The sequence below is a fragment of the Ambystoma mexicanum genome, chromosome 7p (assembly GCF_040938575.1).
Source record: "Ambystoma mexicanum isolate Mex_15411 chromosome 7p, UKY_AmexF1_1, whole genome shotgun sequence".
Classification (NCBI taxonomy): Eukaryota; Metazoa; Chordata; class Amphibia; order Caudata; family Ambystomatidae; genus Ambystoma; species Ambystoma mexicanum.
The window spans coordinates 167996479-168023394 of record NC_090939.1 but is presented as its reverse complement, the minus strand read 5'-3'; the positions used below and the strand labels follow the sequence as shown (position 1 = coordinate 168023394).

Genomic DNA, 26916 nt, shown 5'->3' with positions numbered 1-26916 from the left:
CAGGCCACCGGCGACCGCTCTCCGCGCTCAGCTGGGGAAAAGAAGCGAGCGGGGGAACGGCCGTCGAGTAGGCCAGAGGGGAGGCAGGCAACAGCCATTCAGAGGGGGGGGTGGGCGGGCAGGGAGGCGGGGAGGGAGAGGAAGAACCAGGAAGTGGGAGGGGGGAGCAGGAGCAGGCCAAAAACCGCGCTAGGAGCGCGACAACAATTTAAAAACAAATAATATAATTTAACCACTCACGGAGGCCCAGGCAGGGCTTCCAGGCCTGCAGTACCCCTCAGGCCACCGGCGACCGCTCTCCGCGCTCAGCTGGGGAAAAGAAGCGAGCGGGGGAACGGCCGTCGAGTAGGCCAGAGGGGAGGCAGGCAACAGCCAATCAGAGGGGGGGGGTGGGCGGGCAGGGAGGCGGGGAGGGAGAGGAAGAACCAGGAAGTGGGAGGGGGAGCAGGAGCAGGCCAAAAACCGCGCTAGGAGCGTGACAACAATTTAAAAACAAATAATATAATTTAACCACTCACGGAGGCCCAGGCAGGGCTTCCAGGCCTGCAGTACCCCTCAGGCCACCGGCGACCGCTCTCCGCGCTCAGCTGGGGAAAAGAAGCGAGCGGGGGAACGGCCGTCGAGTAGGCCAGAGGGGAGGCAGGCAACAGCCATTCAGAGGGGGGGGTGGGCGGGCAGGGAGGCGGGGAGGGAGAGGAAGAACCAGGAAGTGGGAGGGGGGAGCAGGAGCAGGCCAAAAACCGCGCTAGGAGCGCGACAACAATTTAAAAACAAATAATATAATTTAACCACTCACGGAGGCCCAGGCAGGGCTTCCAGGCCTGCAGTACCCCTCAGGCCACCGGCGACCGCTGAGCACCGGAGGTGCTGAGCCTCCTTTGTTAAAATGGGCCCTGGTCTTCTTTTTTTTGCCATTTCTTTGTGGAAAGGTCCTTCTCGAGTTTTTCTCTGCGCGCCAAACCAGGTTTGGGCTCTTTGTTCATTGGCATTTGGCAGGCTTCAGGAGTGGAACCCGCCTCTGGCTCGTGTCTGTGGTAGGCAGGAAGTGAGGGAGGTGCCTGACACTCCCTGTGCTTAGTCTCCTAGGAGACCCAAATGCACTCTGTGGTGATTGGCTGGCTGACTCTCTATTAATAAACCTATTGTGGAGTCGAATCTCTTTGGTAAAGCAGTTGACGATGCTCTAGACTGCCAAAAAAGAGCACAAGACTAAGTCCCTGCAACAAATCACACAAAAACCCTCCCCCTCGCCCCAGAGGGGAAGCTGTTCCCGCCGGCCCAATCGAGGCCAATCCTGTTCCGCACAAAACATGTAAAGTACGGGAAACACCTGGAGCTCAGGACGAGCATCTAGCACCCCTGCCAACTATCCACCTAGGGGTTAGCGGCGCGGGAAATGCAGAGGAAGAGGCCCCAATTCCAGAGGAGCCACAGCGTCTGGTCAAAAATGGGGGGGTTGCTTGACCTCTTTCCTTTCGGCATGGGAGGGAATTACATCAGATCAGTTGGTTCTAAAAACAGTCGCCCATGGGTACTGTATGGAATTCGCCCGACCCTGTCCCCCCGCCCCCACCCCCACAATTCAGACCGCACAGAGCATGACGCCAGACCATCTGCGAATCCTAAGACAAGAAGTAGAGGCACTTCTGGGAAAGGATGCCATAGAAGCCGTCCCTATTCTTCAGGTAAACAAGGGTATTTATTCAGTGTACTTCTTGTACCCAAAAAGGACCACACCATGCACCCTGTGTTAGATTTGCGCCTAGCGAACAAATTTGTCAAACCTCAAAAATTTTGTATGGTAACCCTGCAGGAAGTAATCCCACTTTTGAAACAGGCCATTGCCTCAGCGCCAAGGGTGTTTACAAAGGTCCTGGCAGTAGAGGCAGCACACCTGCGCAGACTAGCCGTCCCTGTTTACCTTGACGACTGGCTCATAACAGGGGACTCTTACGAAGCGTGTCTAGTGAATACTCGGAAGACAACAGACCTCCTGTTCAGTCTGGGATTCTCCATCAACGAGAAGAAATCCAGTTTAGACCCAAGTCAAGCAATTTCTAGGGGCTCTGATTCGGTGAAGGACGGCCTCGTCTTCCCCTCCAATGAGAGGGTTCAGAACATGCTTTCTCAGATCCCTCAATATGTAGCCAGTCGGGAAGTGACAGTACGCAAGGCCATGCGCTTACTAGGTATGATGGTGTCATGCGTTTACTTAGTTCCCCACGCGCAGCTGCGCATGCGTCCCATGCAAGTGTGGCTCAACAGCCAGTGGTGTCAGGCCAACGGACAATGGGAAGGTCTGGTAGTTGTCTCGCCAGCCCTCGTTCTCTCTCTGCAGTGGTGGTCGAGGGAAAACCTCTTGAAGGGGAAGACCTTCACCACTCCTGCAGTAGAAGCCACTCTCGCGACAGACGCATCTTTCACAGGGTGGGGGGCTTTCCTGCTTCAGCAGACAGCGCATGGAGTGTGGTCCCCACAAGTAGCGTCCAACCATATAAATATGTTAGAACTGCTAGCGGTATTCAAAGCACTGATGGCCTTTCAGACGCAGCTACAAGGGAAGACAGTCCTGGTCCTGACAGACAGCACCACATCCATGTATTACCTAAACAAACAGTGGGGCACACACTCTCCAGGGCTATCCAAGCTGTCCCAGAACATTTGGATGTGGGCTCTCAAACACAAGATGTTCCTACTGTCACAACACGTTCCAGAACTCAATCTTCTAGCGGACGTGCTCAGCAGAGATTTCCCACTGCCCGTAGAATACGAATGGTGTCTACACAAAGACATCATCCCCAACGTCTTTGCAGAATGAGGCTTCCCAGAGATCGACCTGTTCGCAACTCAGGAGAACGCCCAATGCCAAGACTACGCCTCCAGGTACCCCCAGAACTGCTCCAAGGGGAACAAACTCTGGATAACGTGGTCCGGGAAATTTGTCTACGCTCGCCACCCCCCCCCCCCGACTCCCCTAATCAACAAGAGGAACCAGTCACCAACCCTGGTTCGCTCATCTAATGGAAATGTCCCTCTCCCACTCCTATTCACCCCCCCACGCCCCCGCTGTGAAACTACCCTGCCCATACAACATGTTGTCTCCGGACAAAGGGGAGACACTACACCCATGCCCGCAAAGTCTGAAATTAGCAGCCTGGCTCCTGAGATCATAGAGTTTGGACAACTTCAACTCCCTCAGAGATGCATGGACCTACTCGGGGAGGCTAGAAAACCTAACCCTCGTTATTGCTATTCCGGTAAGTGGAAGCGCGTTGTCATCTGGAGTAAAACCAAGGGCGTCAATCCCGTTTACTGCTCGCCTACCCACATTGTGTTGTACCTAACACATTTGTTAGACTCAGGTTTGGTTTTGAATTCCCTCAAGGTTCATCTAGCTGCTCTATCAGCCTACACTACGTCACAACAGAAAGTGTTGTGGTGGGAAATACCTGTTATTAAGGCTTTTATGGAAGGGGTTAAGAGACTTCACCCCCCATTTCTAGCCAGATGGGCTCTAAATGTGGTTTTGACCAGACTCATGGGGTCTCCCTTTGAGCCAATGCATAAAGCAAGTCTAAAATACCTTACTTACAAGACTGCCTTCCTAGTGGCTATCACTTCTATTAGAAGGGTTAGTGAACTACAGGCCCTTTCAGTTCTAGACCCTTTTCTTGCAGTCCACAGGGATAAGGTGGTTATGTGCACTCATCCCAGATTTGCGCCTAAATGCATCTCGGAACTTCCATGTAAACCAATTAATCGAACTACCCACTTTCTTCCAGAATCCCACTAACATGGCCGTAAGAAGCCTACACACACACACACACACACACACTAGATGTGCAGAGGGAAGTCATGTTTTACCTGGAAAGAACGAAACCACTGAGAAAGACTAACACGTTTTTCGTTTCAGTGGTAGCTGGTAGAGAAGGGGATCCTGTCTCTAAATCAGCTATCTCGAGGTGGATTGTCAAATGCATCAGAGAACTGCCCTTCAAGCCTAGAGCACACTCTACTCTGGGCACTGGGGCTTTCATAGCATTCGTTGCAAATGTTCCCCTTGAGTCCATTTGCAAAGCGTCAACCTGGAGTTGTACACACCTTTTTACAAAACACTATTGCCTAGACACTCATTCTAGATCAGATTTTCAGGTGGAACAAGCAGTATTAAGACTTTTTTTTACTATTGTTCCTTCTCACAACCCACCTCCAACTCTGGGTACTGTTCGCTAGTCTATGCACAGCATGTGATTCTAAGCAGATTAACAAGCATCAGAAGACATGCATTACTCACCGTAATAGCATTTCTGATGATTGTATCTGCCTCCCTGCGCGGGTGGAAGGAACATAGACCTTTTACTACTCTCTCTCTCTATGTACTCACTCACAATAGCCTTGGGCTCCCTCATGGCAGAAAAAATACAAACGGAGGGACCTCGGCACGTGAGGGATTTTGGGTGCACTACATGTCACAATAGGGATAGTGTTACAGACGCGCCTATGCCGACGTCCCGTTTTGGTCCCCGAAAGACAAGATGCAATGCTCTGCGGTTAACACTGGATGTCGGACCATATGCACAGCATGTTAATCTAAGCAGACACAATCATCAGAAATGCTATAACGTGAGTAATGCATTTTATAACTGACTGATAAATGCATTATTAATGCAAGAAATCTTAGTGTAAGAGTTTATTTGAATACCTGTAACAGGGAATATTAACTCCGCTAGAGCTCACGTTTCCCCTCTTGAGATAAGCCTGGCTGCTCAGCACGCTACCAAAACTGTGTAGTACAAGCTTATACCAAAGGTTGGGTTCCCTATACCTGTACTCGTAGTTGTTTGTAGTGTTCCCAAGGGTACTGCATTCAAACTTTGCCTAACATCTGGCAGGCGGTTTAATGAGCAGGCCTGCTGCCGATTTTTGGATTCTTTGGAGTTTCCTTAGTTGGGATGCTGGGGCTCCTAGGTAGAGGCAGTTTGCATAGTCCAGGCGGGAAAGGATGATGGAGTTGATGGCCGAGAAACGATTGGTAAAAGTGAGGTAGGGGAAAATCCGCCTGAGGGTACGTAGGTGGAAGAAACATGTTTTGGATACGCAGGTGGTGTGTTTGGCGACGGATAAATGAGTCAGATTTGCATCTGAGGTTTTTAACCGCGTTAGAGGGTGCAGGTGCCTGTCCTAGTGAAGAAGGGCCACAGGATTGGTTGGGGGATGAGTTATGTTTTTTTCCGCAGACTAGGTCTTAAACCTGATTGCGCTGGGTCTAGGAGGTTGTTGGCTTCGGCAAATTGGCCAAGCTGTGTGTAAGCAGTGCGGTCAGTCAGTTTTGCGACGAAACGCGTATTGGGCATAGGTCGGTTGTTTTGGGGGAGTGTCAAGGGTTGGCTTTTTGAGAATGGGTTTGGTGTAGGATGTTTAGGGCTTTTGGGAAGGCTCCTGATGTGAGTGATTGGATTGTGCGTGCAATGTTACCTGCACAGGTGGTGGCAAGTATTTTATTTTTAGCATTGGGGGGTGGGCACAGGTCTTCCAGGAGCCTGACGGGGGGGGGGGCTGACTGCTACAAGCGAGAGGAATTCTTGGTGTGTGATTGGGGGGGAGGGAGTGGAATCAAAAGAAGAATGTGATTGTGGGGGGTTTAAGGGGAGGGCTGCGGGCGATGTGGTGGTAGGATTTTTAGTTTGGTGGCGTTGTGCCTCGTTGGCTGCATTGTAGACGTGGAGCGAGAGGGCGTCTCGTGAGGCTTGAGAGCTTGGGATGGACAGGCGAGTGCATGAGGGGGTAATTGAATTCCGCTATGATTTTATGTAGTTCCTTACTTGGGTTGCAAGCATTTTAGATTCGGTTCCGATCTGTAAATTCTGGTTGTCCTCGCTAGGGCAGTTTTGTTTTGGGCTGAAGGGTTGGCTCTCCAGGAGCGTTCAAGAGTTTTGAGAAGTTTGAGATTGGGGTGAACATCCTCAGCGCTGGTCCAGATCTCTGCGCGGTACGTTTTGACTGGGTGAGGAGTTTGAGGGCATTGGTAAGCCAGAGGTCGAAGGAGTATATTGAGGGAGTTGCAGAGAGAGAATTCAAGATCTGTGGTAACGACTTTGTTCCATAGTGGGAAAACGGAGGGGGCTGTTGGAGGTGGACGTGTGGGGAGTTGGCCTCTGACCACAGTGTTGAGTGGTATGGTGAAACAGAGTGCTGAGTGATACGTCCATGATATGGGGTGGGGTGCCGGGGCTGGGTAGATGTTTTCGGTGCTGAAAATTGCGTGGAGGATGTGGCCTCTCGTATGGGTGGGTGTGGAGGTGTGGTGTTTCAGATTGAGTGGATCTAGGCTGTCTGTGAATGCCCTGGTTATAGGGTTTGATGGGGAGTCGAACCATATGTTGAAGTCTCCTAGGATGGTGAGGGTTGAATGTAGGCTGAGGTTGGCGGCCAGTGCTTCGAAAAATGTTTTTGTTATAGGGGGGGTGCTTACAAACTGTAAAGTGTGTCAAAGTCTGTCGTTTCGCGTTCCGGGTGGGAGGGCAGTCGTAAGTCTGTTGCTGCCTGAAAGCTTGGCTGGGTGGGGAAGGCACAGCTTACTCAGTGCTCCAAAAGCAATTCTTTGTGATTAGCTAGTTGATGCTTAGCTTGAAGCACTAGGTAATTTTGGTCTCACGACTTATAGCATGGTCAAAAAGTTGTGCAACGGGAAAAGGTGCCTAAACGATAAGTGAGGGGAACAAGAAACCATAAATCAGACCCAAAAAAAAGGGCGATCAGCCCGTAATATCCCTAGTGAGGGTAAACTTGTTTCAGCACCTCTAAACACAATATTATTTGTGCAGCAGAATTTAAAAGCTCTTCTAATTATAACGAATGAGATACTCTAGCACAAATTCACATTGAGACCAATGAGGGTCTCACCTACCCCGCAAATCCTATATGTAACATACCGCACCCAGTAGCGAACTATCAGTAATGGGTAAGTGATGGATACAGCATACCTACTGCTGACACCTCACTGGTTGCGCCAGTGGTGCTTGCTGAATTACATAGCAGAACGCGCCTATCTAATGGTCCATCAACCCCGGCAGCGAGCTCATGTGTACTTGGGGAACAAGTACACTTTCATGCAGCTATTGCGGCCAATCTGAGCCAACCAAAAGATACAAGAAAAATGACATAAGTTGGGAGACAAAAGAGGCAAAACAAAATGCAAGCTCACCTGCATGTGAACTTGCGAGTAATTCAACTGACATATCCTATCCACACTCACCCGTATTAGGATCTGATCCACTCCCACCTAAAAGGATTTCTGAAATACCATGCCAGCCAAACTCATCATTACCATTCTTCCCCCTTGAAGACACTCTAGTCGATCTTAATCAACAAGAGCTACAAAACTTCTTTGTGCTAGCACGGATCCTGAATTTGCTGGACAAAGGGCACGAATATACCCATGGGGCAATTGGTGCCCTGAGTTCAGCAACTTCGGAACTTGCTTGTAGACAGAGCAGAATAGAGGGCTTTTTGATGGCACAGGAAAAATGTCATACCTTTTGGGCAGAGCAAGTCTTTAGTGGTAAATCAAGGTATAAGAACAATTTGGTGGAGCCCGTAGGAACAGTACAGACTCAAACTGTGCCCCTGATAAATGTGACAATCAACTCAAACTAATGATTGGAGTAAAGCTGACAGGCTAGAAACAGATACAGCTATGAGTCGAATGGACAAGGAATGAACCAGCTCCCCCCGTACGCAGAAATTGCGAAATTGCAACATGAGAGAACTTTGGTTCTGGAAAAGATACTGGTAGCTGCACATTTAGTGCCTGCTGATATGGTGTGTGGAGAACAGGTTGGATATGAGGAACCCAAGTCTCTTATACTGAAAACCAGTCCTGATAGTCCTTCGACCCTTACGGATTTGATTGACTTAGACATGGGTCCTAGCTTGAAGGTACATTCTCCCATTGAACTTCTGACAGAAGATTGTGACGAAAAACAGTCTACTTTCTTCATGTCACGTAAAGCAAAAAAACTGCATGCTAGAGCGAAGAAAAGACAGGCACAGATAGGGGGAAGAAATGCCAGTAATCCATTGGGGCTCACCGAAACAAATAAAAATAGCAATAAAAAAAAACAAAAAAGAAATGCTTACAGCAGAAAAGACAGAAAAAAAAATGAGACTAAACTAAAGGATATGATATGATCATCGATATAACTCAACTAAACATAGAAAGCCAGGCACACTTGGGTGTTAAAGAGAGTAATGATAAGGCGAAGCAAGTATTAGTATTGCTGAAAGAACTAAACAAGAACAGGGGAGTGAGGAACTTCCTTCGGTACAAGTTAAAGGGGTTGATGTAATATCCACCCCCCTTCTTATACAAACACAGTTATGTTTTTTTTTGAAAAAATAGACCAGAAAAAAACATCCCTAACGCAAAATTTGCAAGGTTCAGTAACTAACACAGAAAGTACTGACTCGATTATTAATGAATCAAACAGTCACGAACACAGTCAAGTACTAAGTGAGGACAAAGAAAAGGGGTCCACACAGGTGTATGGGGGCACTAACATACAGGTGACTCCGGCTTGCATAGATGCTGGTGAAAAAGAGCAATCTACCAACAATACACCAAAACTTGATGGCCAGGGAACAGGTAGAGTCTCAACTTATAAAGAAGTGTCCCCGGAAATGAACTTGGTGATGAGGTGGATGGTGGACCCGGCAAAAGTGGATAAACCTAATTTAAATCGAGCCTCATTAATGAAAGTGTTTCATCAAACCCCAGATCTTCGTAATCTGGTGTCGAATGACATTGACTGGATCAGGCTCCCCTATGTCCCCAATTGCCGGATGCTTTGCAAATGTCAGACTATAATTATTGCTTCGCTAATATGGAAACATGAAAAAGATTTTGAAATGATTGGTTATGATTTGTCTATGTATTATTCTATGGAAGATGCAACTAGTTTTGTTGAATATCAGGCACTGTCATCTCAAAGTGAACCTAATGTAGATGCACAAGAGAATCAGCTTGCAAGCATGCATGAAAAAATAAGAATTCAGTCAGAATCAGTGGCAAAAATTGTCACAAATCTTGCATGGCTTGAACCTCTAATGAAAACTCTAATTGATGAAATGCCAGGTAAAGAAAACCTATAAAACAATGTATTGGTGATAAATTCATGGAATTGTTGTAGTTTTAAGAATTTGAAGGTATGGTTTCAGAAGCAGCACTATACAAATCTACCGGCAATAATCTTAGTACAAGAAACCATGGCACTTCAGAATATTTACCTAGAAGGATATACAGCTTTCTGTGTACATGCTGTGAGAGGCCTGGTTGGGCGTCCATCTGGTGGCCTTGCCATATTTATAAAACACATTTACTGTATTAAATGTACACGCCAGGTACTCGCATCCACAGATATACTTGCAATTGAAGTTACTACAAGCATGCTAATGGGTTCAAACATGCTTTTGATATCACTCTACTGGAGTCCGAATGTAACTACCATAGATGGCATAATTGACAAATTAAATCTTGTAATGACTGAGGCTGTTGTAGACTCTTCTTATATGCAAATCATTATAGGTGGTGACTTTAATTCCAATCTCAGTCCATGTAATGTGGGGGCAGAGACATCAAATTATGCATATGCTATGTCCTCATACGAAAGGGGGCAACTATGGATAAATTATTTTGAGCAATGGGCCATGCAAATTATACAATTTATTGATATTCATTGTTTACATGGTCTCGTGGCCATAAAACCTCAACCATTGATTACATTGTGATGTCTGGACCAATAGCTAACACATCATCTTTGTGTAACACCATACATTCCCACCTAGTGATCACTGCATTTTGGAGTGTCATGGAATGTACCATACCAATATACAGTTCCTTAACTGCCCTGTCCCTATTAGAAATAGATCGCAAAGCAGTTTCTATTAGATGGAACACAAGTTTATATAGACACCTGAACTATCTGGTTAACAGGGACAGTTTTAAAATAAACGTCGAATCGATGTCAATAAGAGAATCTAAGTTTTGGGAATTGGAGAATGACGCCTTGATACCTAGGCACATTGAAGCGCTGGCAGCTCAAAAAATAAATGAGAAACACACCAACTATAGGGGAACTTACAGTGCTGAAATTGCTCTAAGAAAAAGCAAAAAAAATTGAAATTTGTAATTTTCTAAAACATTCTAATGGTAGAATCTCAAATGTTACAGAAAGAAAGGAAATTATTGCAAGGTATAAAAATGATCTCAAACGACTTAAATTCGACAAATACATCACAGCTAACCAAAAAATGATTCGTAATTTTGTTGATAAAAATACTAGAGAAGTCTGGGTGATGCTGAGAGATCCGCTATTGAAAGGAATGTCCACCTTGTGTTCGGCTGTGAGTGGAGAGGCCTGGATAGAAGTATATCAGAACAAATATGCACTCCCCCAGAAATTTCGAGACATTCAAACCTTGGTCACTATGACAGATCTACCATCACAATGTCCATGGGATATGGATGATATTGAACTAATAATAGGGAAATTGAAATCTTCAAAGGCTGCCGGGCCAGATGGCATTCCCCCATGTGTCATATAAGACGACCCTAAGTTGTGGGCAGCAATTGTATTGAGGCGCCTTGAATGTGTGTTCCAAACTAAAAGTGTACCGGCCTCATGGTTATCAGCCATAGTGATAACTATACACAAAAAATGCTCACTTACTGAACCATCTAACCTTAGACCCATAGCACTCATAGATGTCTCTGCCAAGATCTTTGCTGCCCTGATCCTGAGAGACCTAAACAAATTTATTGTAGAACAGAAGATCCTCTCGCGTTTTCAAACAGGGTTTCGCAAAGGAATGGGCACGCAAGTAAACGCCACTATACTGGCACACCCTTTAAAACTCCCCAGACAGAAAGATCATGGCCCGATCTACATGGACATATCTGGTGCATTTGATTCAGTAATAAGACAAATACTATGGCAAAGAATGAAAGCGCTTCAAATACCATCTCAATTTCTAGCCATGATAGTATTATTACATACTAATACAAATTATAGAATCAAAATAGACAAAACTGGATCTTTAACTCCTTCCATTGTTACACATATAGGGCTTAAACAAGGTTGCAATCTCGCAGCCACCCTTTTCAATCTGTATTTAACTGGGATTGGTACCCTATGGACATAGGCGGGGGGGGTGGTCTGTAGAGGAGTAGGAAGCTGTGTGAGGCGGGATGGTGCGAGTTGGAGTTTAACCAGGAGGGATTTGTAGTCTGTGGTGCTGGTGGAGGTGTCCTTGCTTTATTAGTTTGAATTGGACTTTGTGTAATATTGCAAGCCCTCCCAGTGCCCTCACCATACCCCACCCCCCCGTGATCTGCTCCGGGCGGTGAGAATGTAGCCCGGTGGGAAGGTTTCATGCGCAAGAGGTTCGTAGTTATCCGAGAACCAGGTCTCTGTAATGAATAGGATGTCTGGGTTTCCTCTGTGTTTTTGGAGACTGACCTGGCGTTGATGAGGGTGTAAGATATTTGGTGGGATGCCTTTGTGGGTAGAGGGTGTGTCTGGATGGGGGAGAGAGCGGGGTCTGCTGAGGGTTCTAGGAGTGGGGGGGTTGTTGCAGGGTGGAGGTGGGGTGTGGGGAAGGGTAGCCAGTTGGGGATGGGGGAAAGAGCTAGGACTGGGTTGGGCACGGTCAGGGAGGTTTCGCTCCTTTATTGTGGTTGCAAACTGTGTCTGAGAATGGATGATGCTAGGGAGGGCATTGGGTGTCTGTCGTCTCACCCTTTCCTTGCATTATGAGCGGTTATGGGTGTATGGGAGAGAGTGGGTGGTTGTCTGGTCGATGGGGTATTGGCTAGGGCTTCTCTTGCTGCGCAAAGGGTGGGGGGGTGTGAGTGGAAGGGTGGTGGGTAGTTGAGGGGAATGTGCACGGGAGGTTTCGGGCGTCAGCGGCTGACGCGGTTGGCACGTGATTATCATGTTGGGTGTCTTGCTGCATTCTCTGGTGGTCCGTGGGTGCATGCTCTCTAATTCGTCTTTTCATCTTGCAGCTCTTATTTGTGCAGAGTGGGATCTACGGGTGGGGGAAGAGTTTAACAATTTGAGGCGGGTAGTTGTGGTGGGGGCGGGGGAAGAGGGGTTGATGAGGGATGTAGGTTAAAGTTGCGCTGTAGGGGGGGTGGGGATGTGTGATGGAGGGGGTGGTGTGAGACTGCAGTGGCTCTCGGGGCTGGTGTTGCGCCAGGGGGCTGCATTGTTGTGGCCTGTGAGAGACATGGCGCCTAGTTGACTGTGTTGCGTGGTTGAGGCCTAAGTTTCACAATTCAGTTTGAATACAAGGTAGGACCAAACTACCTTTGTGTATAAAATTAAGACAGCTAGATTTGAGAGTCCTGTATAGTGGGGGAGAGGCCTACCCCCTAGCAACAATGCAATTTCAGTACAATACTAAACGCAGCTAGATTTGGGAGGCCTGTATGGTGGGGGAGGGACCTATACCAACAATGCGAATAGAGTACAAGACTAGACACAGTGAGATTTGAGTGCAAGACTGTTAGGGAGAATTCTCTGTTTAGGCTGAATTTCCTAACCTAGTGAGTCCCCCAGCAGCTTTGCTGGATTTCTGGGGTTTATTTTTTTCTCCTGCCAAGAGTGAGACTCTTTTTTTACCCTCACTCTTGGACATGATTTGAGTGTGTTTCTTTGAATCTAGAAGTGTTTAATGGGCTATGGGGTCTTTTACTCCATAGGGCTTCATGTGTTTTTGTGATGTGTGTTACACAGCACCCTCAGTGCAGTGACACGGGTGTCATAGTGACCCCCCAGTATAGACTTCATACACTGGGACTGACTGTCTCCCAGGGCATGTAAAGTCACCATTGACTTTACGAGTCTTAAATTCTGAACAGAACCAGTACAAACCATCATATTGTGGGCGTACTGGCTGGGGCAATTTGATTGCCCCAGGGTGTGTTAGTCGAGGGGGCACGTCTCCGTCCCCCCTGATCGAGTTTTGGCTGGTGGCAGTGGATACTACTTTTTATATTCAACCGCAAATATTTTCCTATGGGATTTCCCATTGTTTTAGGCTACTATCTTTATTTAATTATTTACGGTAGCCTCGAACATACCGCCGGTTTATTTAATTAATATTAATTCTCCGGTTGGTATTTTTTGCCAAAACATGATTGTAAAATGGCGTTTGTGTTCTCTTCTGTGACTCCAACCCAAGTTGAGCCCTTTGTTCCACTTTTTGGCGGGCTTCTCCACAGAAGCCCTCCAAAGTGGTGCCACTCTGTCTGGGGTACTTAGGAGGGGTGGAGGGGAATTTAGGCACCCTGGACTGAGTTGCCTAGGCAACTCAAGTCGCACTCCATCCTGATTGGCCCACTTTGCATGTTTGAGTGACAGCTAGGCTGAGTGAATGGGGGTTTGCTGCATAAAAGCAGGGCTTTGGGGACTGGAACTTCAGAAGTCGCCACAGGACCTAAGAATCTGACGAGGGAGAAGCTGAGCTGACCTGCCACGACACCACCACCGGTGGAGCCCTGCTGGACCGTCTCACCACTTTTCCCAACGACAGAGGAGATCTCCCGCCGGAGAGTCTTCTTCCTTTGACTGGTGGGGATAACCAGTTTCACCGTCTTTTCGCCTTCCCGACGCCAAGCACCCCGGCAACCGGGATACCGCGTTTTACCACGACCGCGAAACAAAAGTACCACCTTTAACCGTAAAACTCCGCGGCTGGTTTCTGTCCTGGTAGTGCAACGACCTTCATCTTTCCTCCAAGTCGAGATCTTCTCTTCCCCTGGACGACGACGCAACTTGCACCCATACCAAGAACAACTGCCACCGCTGGAGGATCCTTCCCACTTAAGGTACCATGTCCCGCCTGGCTTCCCTTGCTACCGACTGTACGGGGTAGATTTAGCCCCGGCTTTCGAACCTGGGTTAGCCTGGGGCACCCTGGCTAAACTTTCCTAAGCCTCTCAACTCTTTTTGAACCCTCTGCAAGACTTTCTAAGCCTAGTGTAACTGTGTGATCTTGTGCGCATTTGTGCTCTGCTCTCTGTAAGAGTGGGCCCAGCCTTTGGACTTTGGCTCACCAGTACCTTTTGCTCTTCTGCCTTGCTAACAGTGTTCCTGAATCTTAAGAGTGGTGTACCTTTCCATATTCTCTTCCCCCCCCCCTTTCTCACAAGCTTATTTGAGTGCCATCTAGTTAAGCGCTCACCTCTGTATGAAAATAAGTGGTGTTTTACAGTGACTTATCTGATGAGGAAAAAGGGGTGTATATATTATAATAGTAACTGTGTTTAGAATATTTTACAATGAGAGTGCTGGAGTGTTTTCAACAGTGTGTTTTTAAATAAATAATTATATACTTTGATACCAAAGCTCTGGTCAGTGTTTGCTTGTATTGTTGTATCTGAGTGCCTATTGTGTATACTTTGCATACTGCCTAACTCTTCTTGAGGGAAGTCTTGACTGCTCAGCCACAGCTACCAGGTAAATCTGGGTGGTACAGACTGCTACCAAGTGGGTTAACTGCCAACACCTGTATTCTTAAATCTGTTGCAGTGGTCCCTAAGGGAACTGCACAGGTTTCTGCCTAACAAAGACTAAACGCTGCTAGATCTGAGAGTGCTGAATGGTACGAGAGAGGCCTATACCAACAGTGCAATTTGATTACAAGACTAAACACTGCTAGATCGGAGTGTCCTGTATAGTGGGAGAGAGGGAGCCAGAGGAAACTAGTCACAGTATGATACAAGTGTAGGTAAGTTTAAGTGGCTGGGGCTGCCCAGGCAAGGTGCGAGTTGAGTCCCAACTACCCAATCAGGGTCTGGGGCGGGCTGGGAGCTGCAAAGCACTCGGGCCAGGACTGGGCACAAAATGGGGGCAAATTCAGAAAATTCAGAAAAACAGGCCCAAGAGGGTTGCTGGGACAACTTCACTCACCTGCAAACGCTCAGGAGATAATAATAATTAGCATTTATATAGCGCTACGAACCCTCGGGCATCTGAGAGCTGCTTATTCTTACCACAATGTGTGGTGCTCATTTATCGACCTCGGAAGGATGAAAGGCCGAGTTTGGCCTTGCCAGGTTTTGAACCTGCGACCTGCAGATCGCACACAGATTGCAGTAGCGTGTGCTCAACCCGTTGAGCTATCTTATTGTAATTTCAATTAGAAAACCTTGAAATGGTGAGTGCCAGGGCTTTTGATGTCATTACCTGGTATAGGGCAGCAAGATAAGGTACATGGTGCGAGTACCAAAGCATGTCATGACGAGGCGGAACTGCTGATCGTCCAACAAACCCGTTTCAACAAACCTGGCCCCAGATACCATTCCTTCACCATTGATGGCAACATAATAAAAGTGTTGAAAAAAGTCAAAACACTGGGGGTGTATCTTGACTCCACTCTCTCCCTTAAAAAGCAATCAACGCCACCATCTCATCTACAGCATACACCAATAAACTCCTCAATGCTTTTAAACCTGCTTTTAAACCTTTCTTATCTACCAACAGCTGTCTCACGCTGACTAGGGCCCTCATATTGTCCAAATTGGACTATTGCAACGCACTCTTCCTTGGTTCCACTAACCACAACCTGAACAGATTACAGATACTACAAAATAACGCCCTCCGATGTGCTCTCAATCTCACCCGCAAGGCCCACATCTCCATTCACAGAAGGGAATCTCACTGGCTCTCCATCTGTGAGAGAATTAAACTTTGTGCCTTGGTCATTACACACAAATGCCTATCTGACAGCCCCACGATATTTATCTGACAAATTTACGAGACAGAACTCTACCAGACCCACTAGATCCCCATACCTACACCAACTTAACATCCCAAAGTTCAACTTGAAAACAGCTCGGGGTGCAAGCTTTCCTGCACTAGCAGCAAAATGCTGGAATGCACTACCTACGACTATTGGAGCGGACACATCATTCTGGTCGTTCAGAGCCAAAGTCAAGGAACTGCTCATAACTCAACAATAGACAATCAACTGCACTTAGCTGTACTTAACTGTGCCACTTTCAAATGCATGCCATTATGTACACCACTCCAACACTTGTATCCTTGTACTCCAATGTATGCCACATTTGCGAGAGACCAACCTGTAATCGGGTCCCGCCACAACCTACTGTGCCCCTCTTTTTGGACCACTCTGTAACCTGGTCTCTCACCCCATTCATTGTACTGTATCATACTTGCCTTACACTGTATGTGCAATCGTCTGTAACCATTGCTGTTCCTAAAGAAAAAGCACCCAGTTACCCTAGGGTTCAGTCGCGCTATACAAATAAACAAACTAAACTAATACTGACAAATTGTGGTACTCTCTGGGCTCATGATGGAAACAGATTGCAATTAGCATTATGACAATGCCTATAAACAGATGAGCAGAAACTGTTGGCTTCATCAATACCTGTTCTGTGGTGTCTAAAGTGTTACAGCAGGCATGGTAATAGGCACGAGTAATTGGATCTGACTAGCTTTATCATGCTCATTATTAAAAATGAGGTTCTTATATTGCGCTTCATGTCGGAATCCAGCTTCTAAGCATGGGACCAGGTTTTAAGACTGTGCTGCTCGGTGTTGTCTTCCTGCCAACACGTTGCCTTCTTTCCTGTCCTCCGAGGCTGATAGAAGCTTCAGTGCTTTGTAATTACTGAAACCCTTGCTACACTCAACAATGTCTCAGAAAAGACTGGCTCATGTTGCTTTGTGCAATATACATAAATATAACCTGGATCTGGAAGAAAAATAAGCAGTAGCAAAATAACGTGTCATGCATACTGAATGCCACAAGAAACTAATTTTCAAGATCCTCACTGACTGTGAAATAATTGGCCCTTTTCATTTTAATCTTCCTAAGAGATGGTGAAGGAGAAGGCAAACGGCGATCAATGAGATGGGGCTGATTGGTCTAGATGGAATTTCATGTTTATCCTATTCATCATATTGAATGTATTTTATATAATTGTATTTCCGACTTGTTTCTTTATACCCTTGTAAATGAACCAGTGTGTTATGTAGTACATATGTATAAAACTAAAATATATATTGTGAAATGCAATCTCTCTTGTGGTTCAGGTTATTTTTATGGATAGGTGAGATGTTTCATCAATAAGCAGAGCAGCACACACCACACTCTCAATGTTGCCTGTGATTGTCGGTGACCACGTCAATGGTGTATACTTGTGACTGGTGCAAGGATGGGTCTGCCTTGATCCCCTCTCACTCGCCATGTGTTAACCCAAATATTCTGAGTGAGCTCCCATCAATAGTGTCATGTTCATTGCCCTGGAGCCCTAGGACTCTGAACTTCCCCCATAAGTGGCACCCCATGCAACTGAGATCACAATGTGGGTTCCTTCCAACTATGCCACCTTAGTGCTATAGGACACAGGCGTGTGGCTTTCTCCACCAATGTATTGTCAGTGATGTAAGGCTCAAAGTAGTTTGTGTAGCAATAGCTTCAAATGTACATTTAAAAAAAAAAAACTTGTATGGATTATTTGATTGTTGAATCTATTTGATTTTTTTGAGACAACCGTAAGCTTCTCCCTTCTGTGCCCAATGTGAGTCCAGCTGTGAATCTCTGCACTTAGTTCTTCATTTGGAGGAATGTCATTCAAATATTGATTACCTTTTTTCTGCATAAAAGGCAACCAATTATTGTGACCCTCTATAAAACATTTTTCAAGTCCAAAACATCAGTTGAACAATAAAACAGTATTAAATCCCCCTCACTACAACTACATTGAGATTTTCAAAAACATTTAGAACTGTTTCCTTAAAAATCCCTGTTAGATTTGAAATATTCAAGCATGTATTTTGGCAGTGCACACATACTTTTATTTCTCTTTTGATAAAACATTACAATCATCTTTACATTTTATGCATTAGATAAGAAATCTGCAACTTATTTGAGGTGTATCTGTGTTTTTTAAAACTGTCATTATTTGGTGGTGTTTCTTCAAATCTAACACGTGTATAGGGGTTTTCATGCTTCAGCACTTAGCCCTATGGCAGTTGGTTGCATCTGATTTTGAGTGTCCCCTACTCCTCTGCCTCACCATGATCCCACTCTTAACTACTTTCGTTTTTCTGCGGCAGGTGGAGTGGTCCCCTTCCCTACTGGACGCCCCAGATCACACCCAGTTTGATTACACAGTCACCAATCTAACTGGTGGGCCACAGCCCCTCTCCACCCACGAGCAGCGATACAGATCTGTCACTCTTAAGGTGAGAACCTTGAAACCTTCTGTCTCTGGGCCCCTCATTTGTAAAGTTGGTCCCTTCATTGAATTCCCTTCTCTTGTATTGTGTGTTTTTCCTCCAGGGTGGGTCGTTTGCTGGTCAGCTCACTACTGTTGGCATGCTGCAAATGTGTAAGCTTGGCGAAAGGCTGAGGAAGACTTACGTTGAGGACCAGAAGTTTCTTTCTCCAGTTTTTAAACCTTCGGAGGTCTTGTGAGTAGCATAATTAATATTTTCAGGGGTTGCTGCGTGATGGGAATATTACTTGGTTTGCATGTATTTGAGAGAAAAGCAGTCACATACTGTTCTGAGTGCATCTATGTTGGTAATAATTGAGGTAGTAACACTGTATGAGACTACACAACACTTCTTGGTTGTGGGTAACCCACCTTTTGGTATAGGTCTGTACTACACAAGTTGGTAGTTTGACTGAGCATCCAGGCCTCTCGAGGGATAAATCTGAGCTGTAGCAATGAAACTCACAAATACAAGTAGCCAAGTAACACATTCTAGGTTTCAGTTATAAATAGTTATTTATTTAACATCAGTTTTTAAATAAGCGTTCTTTAAACAGGGCAAGATAGGTAACAATCAAATATACTTTTCCAGAATCGGCCCAAGTTAGTGGATACTTCTTGGATATGCCTTTTACACACTTTCTACACCCTGAGGTGACTTCATTCACAAGGACAGTAATGGCATTTATGTATGTCACTAGTTATACTTGGCAGATTCAGATTCTGAGGTTGCGGAAGGGAAGGGAAGGGAAGGTTAGAGGAAGGAAAAGGATAAACCGGTTCTCAGTGCATTTGAGTATACTGAAATCTTCCAATGAGATCTAGACCATACTTTCCCAGCAATAACAGTCTAAAACAAGTTGCCACCTATGAGGGACAGAAATATCAAAGTTAATGGACTAGCAGAGTCTGCAGGGAGCCAGGACAGCCAGAGTCATTTGGAGCACAGTCTATGGGGCCGAGGCACTTCTTAGATAGCAAATTCTTGCACAAAGTTAGAGTTTGTTGAAGAAAAATCACTGTAGGGCCACAAGCTGTTACACTTGTGAAGGGGAGAGCTGAAATCGACTCTAGCAAAGTAGCTACTGCAGTCTCAACTGAGAAGAGCAAAGCTAAAGACACAGAGGTAAGTACCCCAAGCCAGAACCGTACCTTTGGTTAGAAGAAGAGTGGTCCAGCTGTCTTCTGTTTGGTTGCATCGATGCGAATCCTGGGTTCCTGGGCCTCCATCATGGAGACAAGAGGGAGGATGTCTGGACGACTCCTGCGCCAGCAATTCGGAGGTCGGTGGCAGCTACAGATTCTTTTCGGATCAGCTGCACTTCGCGGTTTCAGCGTTCAGTAAGCAGCACCACTGCAGATCTTGGGCACCGGTTGAGTTTCCTTCACTCCTTGAGTCCTGCACTCTGGTGAGGGGACTTGAGCTTGGGTCGTCCTTGTTAGGCAGAGTTTGTATGCAGTACCCTTTGGGACCACTGCACACAACTATGACTACAGGTGTAAGCAAAAGTAACCTTTGGTATAAGTCTGTACTACACAGTTTTTGGTAGCAAAGCTGAGCAGCCAGGCTTATCTCAAGAGGGAATGTGAGCTGTAATGTTACACAGAGGTCTACAATCACAGGTGTTCAAATAAACTCTTAGGCTCAAGGTTTCTTGGTTAAACACTTATTAATTTATTCAACAGTCAGTTATAAAACATTCACTAGAAGGAGGCAGTTAAATATCATGCACAAATATACTTCAATACTATACTCGTTAAGTTTCTGAGGCATTCATACTACTTTGAAGGAGGAGCAAAATGGCATTCAGAATACTTTGAACGAGGAGCAAAAAGGAATAGGTTCAGAACATAAAAGAATTACAATTTTCTTAGACAGTACAGATACTTTGAGTTCACCAGAAGAGTCAATTCAATAGGCTAGGCCAAAGTCAATGGGCTAAAGTCTTGGATAGGATAAAAATGGTTCTAGTAAGTAAACGGTAAAGTCTAGTTCTCAGAAGTAGTTTGTAACAAGAAGAAATATATTTTGGGTCACAAGCTGATTAGGCCTGCTAGTTGCGAGAGTTCCAAGCACTTTCACAGCGAGAGGTAAGTACTCTGTCTGGTTTCACAGTACCTTACAAATGAAGAAAAAGATGCAGCTGAAGACTGTTCCTGGCAGTTCCTGCAGATCTCGCTGTTCCTGAGCCTCAGTCTTGGGGACAAGAGGGAGGATGTCAGGGGAACTCCTGCACTGCGACTGGTCAAAAAAGCTGGCAAATCTTCAATTCCGGTAGCTGTAGTCAAGCACACAAACTGGTGTCCCTCTCCCTGGTTATCCGATTTCCTGCAGCACTCTGAGGAAAATACAACCAGCTCCGAGATTGGTATCCAGGTGGCTTATTGTCGAGTTGATTGGTAAGTCGTCCTTGCAGGGCTTCTCTGTCGAGATGAACTTAGCGACTCAGACCTGCAGCAGTCCTCTTCAAGCTAGTCTTCGGTTCTTTCGTTCCAGTGGTCGACAATGCCTTCCCATTCCAGCCTAGCTGTCCACTCACCCAGCAGGGTGGCCGTTCTTGCCGGACAGCCAGCCAATCATACCTGAGTGCATTTGGGTCTCCGTTGTAAAACCACTGCCACCAGCCATTTCGAGAGGAAAGGGTAGCATTTGACTGCCACATGAGTATCTAGATGTGGGAGATACTAGTTAACCCCTCCTGCACTCTATTGTGAGAGAGGGTGTGCTGGGTCTAGGAATTCGAAAAGACTAGTAAAGTCAATTTCACTTTACTTTCTTTGGGAAACGGTAGTTTATGCCAGAGAAGGTACTTAAACCTTGGGAAAGCCTGAAAAGGTTTCCCTGTGTCACTGCACTGAGGGTGCTGTGTGACGCGCATGAAAAGATGCCTATGGAGTTGTCTAAAACTCCATAACCAAAAGAAATAAACACAGAAAACACATTGATTTAAAAGTTCGAAGTCCCAAAGTTTAGCAAAAGAGCTGGAGGGCTCTAAGGTGAAGGGAATTAGCAAATTTTTGCGAATTCTCCTAACGGTCCTGCTTTTGGAGGGTCCTCGGATCTTCCTGGAGCTTTTGGCCGGCTTATAGACGTTGCACTAGACTACGGATTTCTCAACCCCTGGCACTTGTTTCCTGCAGCAGCAAAGTACAGTTAGTCGGGGAAGATGGCCCAGTGTCTCAGGGTTAGCTGGTCCCAATAACCCAAGGCAAGAAGTCGTCCCTCCCGGAGCTTCTCGTCGATTTAGAAGTTTCAGCACAGCAGCAGGGCTTCACAGAACAGTCCAGAAGGATGCAGTAAGCTTCGTTCACGGTTTCTTCGACTGGTTGTTCTTCCCAGTGGTCGATTCTGTCGTCATTTCAAGAAGCCTCACCTTTAAAGCAGGTTTCTCCCATTCATGCACAGCCAAGCTGTCACTCGCACAGTAGGGACAGCCAGCCAGCCAATCCACACTGGGTGTATTCCGGTTTTCCTGGAGACTAAGGACAGGAGTTTTGGGCACCTCCCTCACTTTCTGCTCTTGCAGACACACTGGAGCCAGAGGTGGGTTTCAGTACTCAAGCCTGCCAAAGGCAAAACAAATAAAGGGGTCAAACCTGGTTTGGCACACATAGTAAAACCCAAGAAGACCTCACAAACAAGAAATGGCGAAAAAAGGAGACCAATGCCATTTTGACACCATGGTCACCCATGGGTGCTATACTGCAGCGGAGGATTCAGCCTGCGTTAGAAAAGCACAATGGTAGGAAAATTAAACCACTGCCACAAGCCATTTAAAGTAGTGAGGTAACATAAAGTTTTTGACATGCGTAGGTAGGATAAGGGGCTGCTAAGTAACCCCCAAGCACTCCACATATAATGGCGTGTGCTGGACCTACAAAGAGAAAGAGAAAGGGTAAGTAAAGTCAATTTCACTTTACTCTTCTTGGGAACAGTAGTTCACACAAGAAAAAGTATTTAAACCTTATGAGATATCTGAAGGTGCTGTGTGTCACCATACAAAATGTAGATGCCAATGGAGTTTGTCAGACTCCAAAAACAAAGGAAACACATCATCGAAATCAGGTCATAGCCTTCAGCTATTCCTAATCTATTGAAATTGCATTCTTTGGTACCAAAATAAAAGTAATACGGCATGCGCAGAGGCTGCCCTACTGCTGCAGGTGTTGCACACAGTCTCAATGGAGATGTTTCATGACCACATGTTTACATGGGAGTCAAATATTCATGACCTATTTGGTGTTTCTGCTGTTAGATGGTATAGGTGTAGCACACTGTAGCAGAAATTGCTCTAGGCCAGGACATCTTTTCAGAAGTCTCATATTACTTGGATTGGCCTTAATGTAGGGGCATAACAGATTTATGGGTTTTGTGCACAGATGTATAGTTGGATTTCTGGAAATGTGTTCAAATAGGGGGATTTCTCACTTTGTCTATATGCCTTTGCTTATACGAAACATACAATATATTTTCTGAGAATTTCATAAGATCTGATGTGGAATCGAATTTTGATAGTAAGTGTGGCTTTATGAACCGTTCCTTGCCAATTATACCAAAATGTCCACCTTTTTATCACAGGTTTTATTTTAAATTTTCCTTTTTTATTTTACCTTCGTAGTGTTCGCTCTACGAATATTGTGCGTAATGTGGAGTCCACTCGATGCCTATTGGCAGGGCTGTTCCAGCAGCAACAAGAAGGTGAGTGTTCTGCAGGAGCTGAGAGTTCCGTTCTAATGGTATTTCAAATTGGGCTCAAAATGTGCACTCCCTTGGCTAGTGATAATGGACTCTTGTTGAGTAAGAAATCGTGTGCTGTGCTTGTGTAGAATTGAGGTGGCAAGTGACTTTGTATGGCTGTCTGGTAGCTTGAAATACTAGTACCTTGATTACACTATTTGCATGCCACAATACTGTATAGCTGACGTTTTATTGATCCTGTTTGTTTCACAACCCAATATAACATTCTGTTGTGTGCAGAGGCATCCCTAATTTTGAAGCTGATCTGTGCATCATCAATGTGCAGCTAAAACTCCAGGTGATAGTCTTCGCATTAGGGTTTGGTTTACTCTCCTTCCCCACAATCTCAATAGTCTTAAAACCACTGCTTCCTGTACCATATGATATAGTTTATTTATATAGCGCCTATACACAATGTGCTTCAAGGTAAGGGAGGGAACAAGGGAAAATACAAGGACATTCTTGCATGCCATGAACAGTAAGGATGTGAAATTAACTATGGTACTTGGCTTGACGACATTTCAGATAGTGCTGGGTGGGGGGGGGAACCAAGTAAGGGGAGGGTGAGGAGACAGACGAGATTGCTATCATACTAGGTCCAGGGACAATTCTGATAGAGTAAGTGCATAGAAGAAAGTAAGGGGATGAGGGGTGGGGATAGGGAAAGGGAGAGGAGCAGAGAACAGAGTAAGCGGTCAAAAAGAGTGGAGAAGCAAGAGGGGAGAGCGAATACATGCTAGGCAGAGTTTGTATGGAGTACTCTTTGAGACCACTGCACACAACTAGGACTACAGGTGTAAGCAAACCAACCTTTGGTATAAGTCTGTACTACAGTTTTGGTAGCGTGTCTGAGCAGCCAGGCTTATCTCAAGAGGAGAATGTGAGCTGTAATGATGTTACACAGAGGTCTACAATCACAAGTATTCAAATAAACTCTTACACTCGGTTTCTTGGTAAAACACGTATTAATTTATTTCACAGTCCGTTATAAAACATTCACTAGAAGGAGGCAATCTATATCACACATAAATATACGTCCGTACTTTACACTGTACGTTTCTGAGGCATTTAAACTACTTTAGAGGTGGAGCAAAATGGCATTCAGAGTACTTTGAAGTAGGAGCAAATAGGAATAGGTTAATAAAAAGAATATTAGTTATTCTTAGACAGTGCAAATACTTTGAGTTCACCAGAGGAGTTAATGCAATGCAATAGGTTAGGCCAAAGTCAATGGGCTAAAGTCTTGTATAGGATAAAGCAGTCTGGTAGTTTTGCCAAAGTTCTCAGACGTAGTTCGTAAAAGAATGAATCATATGTTGGGTCACAAGCTGATTAGGCCTGTAAGTTGGGAAAGTTTCAAACACTTTCACTGCGATACGTAAGCACTCTCTCATTTCACAGTACCTTTCAAATCAAGAAAAAGATGCAGCTGAAAACTTCTGTTCCTGGCAGTTCCTGCAGATCTCGCTGTTCTTGAGCCTCAGTCGTGGGGAGAGGAGGGAGGACGTTGGGGGACTCCTGCACTGGGACTGGTTGCAAAGCTGGCAAATCTTCGATTCCGGTAGCTGTAGTAAAGCACACAAACTGGTGTCCCTCTCCTTGGTTATTCGGTTTCCTGCAGCATTCTGAGGAAAATACAGCCAGCTATGAGAATGGTATCCATTAGTGTCGGCTTAGGCTTAGTGTCGAGTTGATTGGTCCCACCAACTCAAAGGGAGAATTCGTCCTTGCAGGGCTTCTCGGTCAATAAACTTAGCGATTCGGACCTGCAGCAGGGCTTCACCGGGCAAACCAACAGCCCAGGAGTTGCAGCATTCGTCCTCTTCAAGCTCGTCTTCGGTTCTTTCGTTCCATTGGTCGACTCTGCCTTCCAAGCCAAGAGACTTGCCTTTTATTCAGTTCTCTCCCATTCATTCCAGCCTAGCTGCCACTCGCCCAGCAGGGTGGCTGTCCTTGCAGGACAGTCAGCCAGCCAATCACACCAGAGTGCATTTGGGTCTCCTAGGAGACTAAGCACAGGGAGTTTCGGGCACCTCCCTCACTTCCTGGCCACCCCAGACACTCTGCCACCAGAGGCGGTCTTCATTACTGAAGCCCGCCAAAGGAGAAGGAACAAAGGGACCAAACCTGGTTTGGTGCGCAGAGACAAACTCTAGAAGGACTGTTCCAAAAAGAGATGGCAAAAAAAGACCGGGACCTGTTGGGGGCTCAGACGCCATCTTGAAAAACATGGCTCCTGCGATTTAACGCTGCCGGTGTTCACTGTCAATGGTAGTTTGCTGTAAAACCACTGCCACAAGCCATTTCGAGAGGAAAGGGTAGCATTTGACTGCTACATGAGTTTCTAGACACAGGGGATACTAGGTAACCCCTCCAGCACTATATTGTAAGATGGGGCGTGCTGGGTCTAGGAATTTGAAAAGACTAGTAAAGTCCATTTCACTTTACTTTCTCTGGGAAACAGTAGTTTACCCCAGAGAAGGTATTTAAACCTTGGGGCAGCCTAAAAGGCTTCCCAGAGTCACTGCACTGAGGGGGCTGTGTGACACAAATGAAAAGATGATGCCTATGGAGTTGGTTAGGCTCCATAACCAAAGAAATAAACACAGAAAACGCATTGATTTGAAAAGTTCAAAATCCCAAAGTTTAGCAAAAGAGCTGGAGGGCTGTAAGGTGGAGGCAATTAGCACATTTATGAGAATTCTCCCTAACAATACAATTGCAGAAGTCGGTAGTAACACATAATGTTGCAAGCCAGGATACAAGATGAAGATTGGAACAGCATGATCCAGGGCCACCATGAGTACAAGATGCAAAGGATGTCCAGCATGAGAGTTGAGAAAAGGTGACGCACCGTGAATAAATTAGTCCATAAAAGTAAAATCCAGCATTGGCCACAAGATTGTGATGGTGAAACCAGAATGTATCAGGACTGACTTCTGCAGAAGTAAGCTGGAGGGGGGCAAGGTGGAGCAAGGTAGAAGAATCTAGCAAAACAGGCAACACCTGTGTGCGACCATATGTTTTGTCATTTGGTATTTTTGGCCTGCTTTTTCAGCATGATTGTCATGTAGTGATGCCTAGCGTGATACTTGGTAGAAACATTTGAAGGCCCTTGCTTGTGGTGTTCCTGTGTGGCCCTGTCCCTGCAGCAACTTTTAGAGTTGCTAGCTGGACTATTGTCAATCATTGAGAGTGAGGGGGGCGCTCCATTCACCCATCACCGGTACCAATAGTGTTAGTAGGTATTCGGAGCGCTGTGTAAATGGGTTTGCCATTTCATTGTCTTATTTAGTGTTCTTTGTGTGAAGTTTGTTAGGTTATTTTGAGGTAGTAACCTTGTCTGAAGTACTCTGATCAAAGAACAGCCTTTAGTCCAATCTGGACAGCAGACTCATTTATTTTTATTCTTGTAACGTGCTACATCCCATGGGCTTCACAGCATGTCGAAGATGGCAGGGGTTGGGGTGTAGACGGTGGTCTGGAAGAGGGCATATCTTTTAGTTCTGCAAAGGCAGGTCTTCGATCTCCTCCACTTGAGTGTTGGTTCCAGAAGAAATGCAGTTAGGAGTGTGGTTCAGTTGCTTAGCTCCAGAATGGAGCAATAGCGCTTGCTCTCTCCTGTCTTCATCTTCCTAATTTTGGTAATGCTGAGTGTTGAGGGACTTTTCCTAAAGTCTACCAGTGTTTAGATTTAATAAAACAATCCCTTGGTATACAGGCTGCAGCTTATAGTATAAGTACGTACTACTCTGTCATAAGCAAATTTATACATCCTGATCAGACTGGATACATCCCGCACAGAAGCATATCCGACAACCTTAGGAGGCTTCACCGGGTCATAGAGCAGACAAAAGGGGAGGCG

The 26916-nt window shown here is 45.8% G+C and overlaps 1 protein-coding gene across 2 annotated transcripts in view; it reads left to right on the top strand.

Moving 5' to 3' along the window:
• ACP6 (acid phosphatase 6, lysophosphatidic) overlaps positions 1–26916 on the top strand; it is a 222194-nt gene that overhangs the window by 29645 nt on the left and 165633 nt on the right. For both annotated transcript variants that reach the window (XM_069635998.1, XM_069635999.1), the window contains exons 3-5: positions 18153–18281; positions 18379–18509; positions 22933–23012. In XM_069635998.1, coding sequence (XP_069492099.1) covers positions 18153–18281; positions 18379–18509; positions 22933–23012 — 340 coding nt within the window. The remainder of the gene's footprint in view (positions 1–18152; positions 18282–18378; positions 18510–22932; positions 23013–26916) is intronic.